We start from the raw sequence: 9,794 nt of genomic DNA, 5'->3' as shown, positions 1-9,794 counted from the left end.
GAGTATTACAGGATCTCTGTATGTGATTTCCTGTTCAAGGATGATTCAATATTTAATATAGCTTCGTTCCCGTATGTTGGTTTGATTACTCCAAGGTAATCGTACAGGCGAACGCAAACAATGCCTCATCTCAGCTCAAAAACATGGTTGGCTGAAATGAAATAGCGCGATAATGAAATTAGAACACAATAGGTTGCCTGCGATTGGTAGAAACCCGCGACATGAGAACCCATTATATTTGAGGGTTTACTGAAACCATTATATTTGAGGGTAAACTGGATCGAACATTTACACTTTTCACTGTCAAGTAATTTCCATGAAAGTTAAATGCAGTGAATGAAAACTTATTGTTGTAAACATACACAGTAATCACATTTGAGGTCTGATAATAAAGTTTCTGGATTAAAGCAAGATAAAATTTTTTATTGTAAACATAAAATTTTGTTTCATGGTCGCCGTCAAAATAATCTCTCTGGAAAGTTGATAATGCTTTCCAATGTCACTGCCATGCTTCAAAGCACCCTTGGAAGCCATCTGGGAGCCATTTAGCTCATTGGTCATGGCTCTCTGGATCTCTTCTATCGACGCAAAACGAGTTTTTTTTAATTGGGGTTCTGAACATCGGTCAGATCGGACCAACATTCTCACCCTTTTGACATTTTCATCCATTTTGGCAATCAATGGGCGTCCTGACCATGCGTCATCATTCACATCCATTCTCTCTGCGCAAACTTATTGGCACACTCAAACACGTGTGATCTTGACATTGCTCCTTCTCCATACACCTGCTTCAACTTGTCAAAAATGTCCATGCCACTTTTGTTTCGTTTTACCAAAAACTTTATGACGATTCTCTGTTCCATAATTTTGCTGTTAATTTTCAGAATACGATTACAGCACTTGCAATTTCAACAAAACTCCATTACGGCTACAAAACATAACCGAGCGATACAGCGGCAAACACAGTACTGACAAGAAGATTATGATGCACGTCCAATTATGAAACCCATGTCAGTGCTGCCACCTGTCAAGAAAAAACACCAGTCCTGGAATTTTATTGTCAGACTTTGTATGTTGCGTAAATAGTTACATACCAAGAAAATTTTTGAAAGAAAAACCATGAAAGATAATTCCCATAAACAATAAGTGCTCTACATTTTTTAAAACTTGAAATGTGGAGACTTATTTCATTTAATTCACTCGTTTAATTTTGTCCGGATGTTGAGCAATGAATGTGAAATGAACGTGGAAACAGAAGAGGGGGTCATTTTACTGGTATTCCCTTCTTTATAGTCTCACATAAATAATCATTATTATTACATTATTATTACATTATAAACACATTTTATAAACAAGAGGTACCAAACTGAATCATGACCTCTGCAGATTCCCAAGTACTTGGAAAATTCCCAATCCGGAAAGATGATATCATGCTCCTTAATGTATACGTGCGTCAGTGTATACACAATACTTTTTCTGCAAACGATTTGAAAATATTAAGAAGTACTCAAAAAACAGTAAGAATTGCTTTTGTGGTTATTCACAAATGCAAAAACATGCAGATACTTCCATGTTGGTGAGAATGCACAACAGCATTGAATCCTATTCTGGAATGCCTGTTATTGAAGATGTTTTCAAAATGCCTGTTTGTGTTTGCAGTTGTAATGATAAAGACTTAGGAAATCATTGTCCAAAAGGCAAACAAAATGGATCGCAGTGGAAACATTTAAAACCACACATTGGCAGAATGTTATCGGAGCGATATCAATGAAAAATAAAACATGTATGATTCTGAGACAAAGATAAATACAAACAAGGAAAATGATCCAGGCAATTTCCACTACAAAAATTAATTTTGCACTTTGTTTAATCAAAAGGAAAGGTGGTGTAACTCTTGGTCATGACATCAGTGAAATTTTTTTCCACCAGCAGAAGGTGGTCGGTTGAGCAAGGTCAACATCATTATTGTTTGCCATCAAGGATCATGAATACGATTCGTAGAACACATGATCGGGGAATGTGTGTTTTTGATTTGGAGCGAAAATCTATCGGATCAACAGAGTTTAAAGTTGAAGATCGGGTAAATAGGCAACTTTCTGTTATGTCACACAGTTGTATGTCCTGGTCAGTGTTTTAGTATGATTTTGTTTTGTTGTACCTTTGCAGAGGCCCTTTCCTCGTGGCTCTAAGCCGCTCCTGGCACCCAAATGAGTTCAAATGCTCACACTGCAACAGCACGCTATCCGACGTGGGATTCGTTGAAGAGCAGGGTTCTGTGTACTGTGAGAGTTGCTACGAGAAATACTTGGCCCCTAACTGTGCTCGATGCAGCAAAAAGATCATGGGGGTAAGAATTAAGTTTTGGAGTTCAGAAATGATCGTTAAAGCTATCCATTCTTGGTTTGATTCCTGACATCGCTATAAACTGTCCGATTGGTACCTCACGTGCAGGGTGTTGTGTCGCTGTGTGCAGGGTCCCTCGGACGGACATTCAGCTGGGTCCCATATGGATTCCCATTCAGTCCCAAATACGAATATTAACTGGTGGATTTAAGAAACCCCATTGTAAATTATCACCATTACCATGGCCAAATTACAAATACTTGCCAGCTTCAATCAAATGTATTCAGAGAAATATCCTCAATAAAACATTGCGTCCTTCCTGTGTTGGCCATTCGCAGCCATTCAAATTGACGAATCGAAGTTCATTATTGAATTTCAGGAAAGGGTCATTGTTTCATCTCGCCTGTTCAAGTTGCTTATTTATGGCTGTGGTTGTAAAACTGTATTTTTGAGACTGTTCGATTTATTATCAAAACCACCACTCATCATTAGCTATCCAGAAAAGAATATTCGTCTCAGGAGCTGCATCTTTGGCCACAGTCTGCATAATAACTCTACGGCCCTATTTTTTGGGCCACGCTCGATTGAGTAAAGCCTCATTGGAGCATGCCGAGAGCACACTCTTGTTCATCTCGCGCAGCTCTTTGACAACCTATCGCAAGTTTCAAATCGTGTCTTTATTAATCTGTGGATAAAATGATAAAATTAATCTTGCACTTGAGTGTCAATGCACTTGAGCATGAACAACACTAGCATAACCCGCGCTCTGCGCGACATGTTGGGGTGGGTGTGTTTGAGAAAGGAACTGATGGAGAGTATCAGTAGTAATTTTACTATAATGCAGTAAGTGGAATACAATGTTCAAAGTACTTCTTGATACACAATGTTTTGGGTTATAGCATTGTCATTGTGGAACCCTTGTTTTGTAGTTGGTATAATTTGCACCGTAAAGCCAAATGCAGTAACCGTTTTTGGCACGATTTCACTGTTTCAGATCCATTTTTTTTTTGTACCATGCACCTCATATGGTCTTTGAGATAATGTAAGCCGAATATCACGTTACTCGAGCACAGAACAAAGTCGAAGATAGCGCGACACTAAACCACAAACTCGGAAATCATATATAAGATGCTTTGTTTTGAGTCATCTCTCCTCTTTTACATGTGCAGCTTGAGAGCATCTCGAAAAGTGCTCACATTTCCCCCAAAATATGGGAATGCAATGTATTTCATGATATCTAACACAATAGTATGAAGTGAATGTCCACAACATTTCCGTATTCATCTTGACTGAAGTACAGTCTTATCAGCAACGCTTGTACGTGCCCGAGGTTGCCTTTGGGCATCTCGGAATCAATCGCAAACTGCTAACCAGCACCGCTTGTAGTCCAGACCATGAGGCAAGGCAGACAGATTACCACATTGCTGGTGGTCATTTGTGAGTTGGGTGGGTTTTCACTGACAATTCTGCAGCAACATGGCGATTCTCCTGATACAGGCTGTTTTCTGGAGTTCAGAAACCATATCTTCACACTGTGGTCTTTAGCCATATTTGAACCCAAAACCTTTAGGACGTCACTCAAGTGTCCTCACTACTCGTCCACCATACTTAAAAGTGAGGACATAAATATATACTTGACTGTTCTTGTTTGCAAATTATAGGTTGAATAGAATGGTATTACATGTGATACATTTTCCTCCAGAGCAAGGCATCTCTTTTCATGAAATTATTCCTCCGATGTGGTGTGCATTTGACAGGAAGTGATGCACGCCCTACGCCAGACCTGGCACACTGCATGCTTTGTGTGTGCTGCTTGTGGACAGCCTTTTGGTAACAGCCTCTTCCACATGGAGGATGCAGAGCCATACTGCGAGAAGGGTGAGCAGGGTCATGCTATCCTCTTGTCAAAAATAATTTTCTCCTGAGACCTGCTTTTCAGACTGTTGGGGTTGGTAATTTGTTCGGAAAGTTTATCGTCGGCTTTCAGGCCTGTTCTTGCTATTACCATCAGCATTATGTGCGAGATTGGTTCAATTCGGACAGACTTCTGAAGCACTTCTCGTGACAAGAATGGTTAATGCAGAGTAAAGAGGGCAGCCTTCTAACATATACCCAAAGATAACTTGCAAAAATCCTCAAAGAATGTACATACCTGCTCTTTTCCGATAGCTACCTTGAAATCTTAACCATTCACACGCAAGGACATCGGTTGAGGATAACAAACCTATCAAGAGGATAACAAACCTATCAAGAGGACAGTATAATAGCAATATCTGCTACTGCGAAGCTACATTACGAGAAGTGTTAAATTTCCACCATTTATTGCATGGAATGTTGACAGAATAAATATAATGTACTTCGTTTGATTAAAATCATACAGTAACTACATTTTCACTGGGGCCAAGTCATCTTTTGAAAAGTCTTGTGATCGAGACAGGTAGGACAATCAAAAGGTTTAGAAATCAAAGGACTGTTAAAGCGTATCTTTAAAGTGCAGCCAGAAAAGCAAATTTCGAGGAAGTCGTTTAAAAACAAAATGACTCGGGAGCATTTTTGAATAATGGCGAGCCAAACTTTGTCTCCATTACGTAATCTTTGTGATCTTCAAATGTCTTTATCGTTTCCTTTACTTTGGCACTTACTAGCTAAACATGTAAAGTGCTGCCACTTCGATACGCTGCGATGAATGATTTGTCCCAAGTTATGTCACCAACCTTAATCATACGTATGATATTGGAACTGTATTCTAATATTTCTTAACAAGCAAATCTTGGTCTATTTTTCGATTTCTCAGATAGACTCAAAACTCTCATCGATGATTTTGTCTAAAAGGGGACATGAAAAACAAAATATTTCACATCATCCTGCAATATGATCTGTTCTTCTAAAAATGTCCATTTTAAGGTTTCCTTTTTGGTATAAAATGTTCATATCTCTCTCTCTCTCTCTCTCTCTCTCTCTCTCTCTCTCTCTCTCTCTCTCTCTCTCTCTCTCTCTCTCTCTCTCTCTCTCTCTCTCTCTCTCTCTCTCTCTCTCTCTCTCTCTCTCTCTCTCTCTCTCTCTCTCTCTCTCTCTCTCTCTCTCTCTCTCTCTCTCTCTCTCTCTCTCTCTCTCTCTCTCTCTCTCTCTCTCTCTCTCTCTCTCTCTCTCTCTCTCTCTCTCTCTCTCTCTCTCTCTCTCTCTCTCTCTCTCTCTCTCTCTCTCTCTCTCTCTCTCTCTCTCTCTCTCTCTCTCTCTCTCTCTCTCTCTCTCTCTCTCTCTCTCTCTCTCTCTCTCTCTCTCTCTCTCTCTCTCTCTCTCTCTCTCTCTCTCTCTCTCTCTCTCTCTCTCTCTCTCTCTCTCTCTCTCTCTCTCTCTCTCTCTCTCTCTCTCTCTCTCTCTCTCTCTCTCTCTCTCTCTCTCTCTCTCTCTCTCTCTCTCTCTCTCTCTCTCTCTCTCTCTCTCTCTCTCTCTCTCTCTCTCTCTCTCTCTCTCTCTCTCTCTCTCTCTCTCTCTCTCTCTCTCTCTCTCTCTCTCTCTTTAGCTCACCTGGAACGTACTGTAGTTCCAGGAAGCTTATGGGATGGCGCATCGTCCGTCTGTCAGTCCGTCCGTCCACAAATACTTTCAACTTCTTCTTAGAAACTACACATAGGATTTCGATGAAACTTTACCACAACATTCATCACCCGTGATGCACCAAAGTTTGTTCGTGGCATTGGAAAAATTAGGGTCTAAGGGGGTGTAAAGGGGTGAGGGGGGTTCCTCCCAAAATATGTATTTGCTTTTTACTCCAAAACTACACATACAATTTCGATGAAACTTGACCACCACCTTCATCACCAGCGATGTACTAAAGTTTATTCTCGACATTAAAAAAAATTGGGGTCTCAGGGTTTCTATGTGGGGGATTCTATGTGGGGATTCTATGTAGGGGATGGTATTTACTTTCTTAACCATTACATATTTTTGGGATCATCCATGCCTACCAGTTGTTCCCTGGTTATCTTATCCAGCCGCGAACCGGTGAGTGTCCAGGGGTATTGCCCCATGTTTTATTTTCCACTTGAAAAACTTGAATGAAAGCTCTTTCCTAATGTAATGCTCTCGTTATTGCCAAATTAGTGTTATTTTTGCAAATTACTAATTTACAACTCATTCATGGCACTACAATATGAATGCTTATTTCTCTGATATCCCACGACTTTCCATCACCGATTCAGTTTTATCCATTACGGCAGGATGATAAGTTTGAGTACAATAGACATCTATTCATGCTTGCAGACTCTTCCTTTAACCGAGCCAAAGTTGCTGTGGAAAAGTTTTCGAAGAACAAAGGCATCTTAGAACTCTTGGCGCAGATCACTACAGATTCCCCATTCCTTTCACATTGGCAGAGAAAGAGCTTATTTTTCCTGTCTTATGACGCAAATCAGGTTGAAGTCCTAATGCTGTCAAGTTTTGAAAGGGAAAACCATTTTTGAGAAATAAATAAGTACTTTGTGCAGGAGTGGCTTAGTGCCTGAAGCGAGTGTTGCATTTTTATGATTCGGAACCAATTTCCATGAATATCACAAATTGCATTTGGATTGTCATTGGTTGCCATTTCCACTGAGGGCTTGTCCTACCGAGGTCGAAAGCTAGTGGAGCATACCTGGTAAGATGATTTTCTTTTGTGTTTTCCGACACAAATAATATTTTGAGAATGGAATGGAGTTGAGGTTTGAACTCCGATCAAAGTACTGAAATGGTCTGTGCAGTATGTCTTGGTTAAACACGTATGCTTCAAGGAAATGGCCAGAATTTTAAGGAAATCCATTTAAAAACATATTTGCTTTTTTTGCAATGAACATAATTTTGGGAAAAGCATCTCATCATTCACTTGAGTAATTCTAGTGGTCGGTTTTACGTGATTTTCACACATGGTATCTTTGGATATAATCAGGAATGGCATTTTATATAATTTTGCATCATATTCCATTGTGATTTCACACCAGATTATGTGGCATTGTTCAGCACCAAGTGTCATGGCTGTGACTTCCCGGTAGAAGCTGGAGATAAATTCATCGAAGCCCTCGGGCATACCTGGCATGACACCTGTTTCATCTGTGCTGTGAGTTTCGTCACAATCAAATCTTATCTGGCACCACAATGAAAGATGTAAGAGTAAATGAGGATTGAAATGGGAGATGAGGATCTGTGTGGTGAGTAAGCTGACCTCAACAAGCTGTAGTCCTAGCAAACTCTCTTTTGTTTTGATTAGTTAGCCAATGTTAAGGATTGGTAAATAGGGGAGGAAAGTTTACGTATCAACAGAAAATACCGTTCGAGTTATTTCTTAATATTGATTATATTGTCAGCATTTGGAGTAATGAATATGCATGAGTGTCATCAGATTGCTGTACATTAGTAACTTTAATCCATTACAACTGAAGTTAAGAAATAACTGAAGTTATTTCTGACATGGCTGACAACTTCAATTAAAATACTCGATTAAGAGCCATGAACTCGATATATATATATATATATATATATATATATATATATATATATATATATATATATATATATATATATATATATATATATATATATATATATATATGTAAGAATGGCAAAATTAATGACTCTTTTGTTCCATCTGTATGCCCTTTTCTAAGCAACAGCCAAACCTGTACTCCTTCCAGGTAGGCTTCAATTGGGACCTTGATAAATCTTCAGTGACACATCTCCAAAACAGGTATAATTTATTGGACAAACAGGTATAAATTTTGTATCCCGCTCTTTCCCACTTCAATATCCAGGCGACACATGACATTATCGCCCGGTGCTGAAGGAGGGAAGTACTCCGTTTTTACTCCGTTTGTTTGTTTGTTTCTGCAGATGATATCTCAGCCATCCTTTGAGGGGAAGCTGAAATTTGGCGACAAAAGTTAAGATGTGCTTTGGCAAAAACGATATTTCTTATTTTTTGATTAAGCAATTAATTGATTAATTACTTAATTATTATCGATTTATTAATTACTTATTTATTTTATTTCTCATCTGGGATATATCTCAGGCACCTTTTGCACTGGGAAGGTGACATTTGGACATGATAGTGAACAAGTGATTTGGCTACAAAGAATATTTTTGATTTCTTGATTAATCAATTAATCGATTAATTATTCATTTTTCGAATAATTACTAAATTTTCAAAAAGTTACAGATTCGGATGAAACAGTGGTGATTTAGGAATGCTATTCGGCAATTGATTGAGAAATTAATTATTATATTATTATTATTTATTTATTTTAATTATGCAATTAATCAATCATTTTTGTACACTGCTCCCTCTCAATTCTGTCTCCATGTGCCGCACGAGGCGCCCCGGCGATGCCGCACGCTGGAGGATTTGTTATTTATTTATTTGGAATGGGGGTAGTGGTGTACTTTGAATGTACCTCTACTTGTTTTTTTATATTTACCTGCTGTTAATCACGTGTCACCATCCCAAATGTCAAACATGTCCTTCTCGTGTGCGTTCGTTTCTTGACGGTGTATCTTTCTCGTGCTTTGGCTTCCTGTGTCTTTGTGTTAAGTAGTCGCTCACCTTTTGCTGGATCCTGGGGTTCAACCCTTCCTTCTGTGTCATTTTATGTGTCATTGATGGAGACTTAAATGGTAAATTGACTGCTCAAGAGTGAATGCGTCCCTTGACACATCTGGATTTAAACTTCCCATATTCCTCATTGATTATCCTGAATTAAAGGAGTTGATTTCTCGACCAAAATGTTTGTATGCATCCCCACCTTCACAGATATTGGAACATTGTGACACATATTCCATTATCTCTGTGAACAAATGACACCTTGTTTTGAGAAATGGGGTGTTTGTAAACTGTGAGGACTTAAATAAACTCATTACTTCCCTAAGCAAGTGTAAACAATTATTAAATAAATAAAAAAAGACTGATCTGCAGTTGGATTGCAACTATATGATAAACCTCCGTGAAGGTTATTGCATATACATAGAGATTGAATTTCCAGGAGTTTTCTTAAACTTTATACATCGTCTATAGATTAGTTCTTCAGATATTTCAAAACATATTCACAAATCAAAATTTCGTATTGAATGTTCATACCCATTCATTATCACTTTTATTTTGTTGGCATTTTATTGACACAAGTGGATGTAGAATACAGGTTTTGTGTATAATCTCCTGGAATTTTTGCAGAGCTTTGTTTTGGTAAACTGTATAACATGTGTGCCCAATTGTAACAGCTGTAACCACATATGTGTTTTCCTAAAACTTGGCCTGGTGTTTCACCCTGAACACTTCACTGTTGAAAGAGCATGACATAGAGAGGCTTTGTGGAAGAAAAAACATGTTGGATAAAACTTGAATGCCCTCAGCATATATATATATATATATATATATAAAAAATATATATATCTTCTTCTTCCCTATCTCTCCCCTTTATAAGGGGTGA

At 38.5% G+C, this 9,794-nt stretch overlaps 1 protein-coding gene across 1 annotated transcript in view; it reads left to right on the top strand.

Annotated features, from left to right (window-relative positions):
* Positions 1-7,492, top strand: part of LOC147026142 (LIM domain-binding protein 3-like) — a 30,833-nt gene extending 23,341 nt beyond the window's left edge. The window contains exons 6-8 of the mRNA XM_085881267.1: positions 2,167-2,347; positions 4,101-4,221; positions 7,320-7,492. Of these exons, the coding sequence (XP_085737393.1) occupies positions 2,167-2,347; positions 4,101-4,221; positions 7,320-7,477 (460 nt within the window). The 3' untranslated portion in view covers positions 7,478-7,492. The remainder of the gene's footprint in view (positions 1-2,166; positions 2,348-4,100; positions 4,222-7,319) is intronic.
* Positions 7,493-9,794: the final 2,302 nt, after the last annotated feature.

This window comes from Eptatretus burgeri, chromosome 5 (genome assembly GCF_056783735.1).
Source record: "Eptatretus burgeri isolate ZD-2024b chromosome 5, Ebu_testis_v1, whole genome shotgun sequence".
Taxonomy (NCBI): Eukaryota; Metazoa; Chordata; class Myxini; order Myxiniformes; family Myxinidae; genus Eptatretus; species Eptatretus burgeri.
This window is presented reverse-complemented; position numbering and strand designations above follow the sequence as displayed.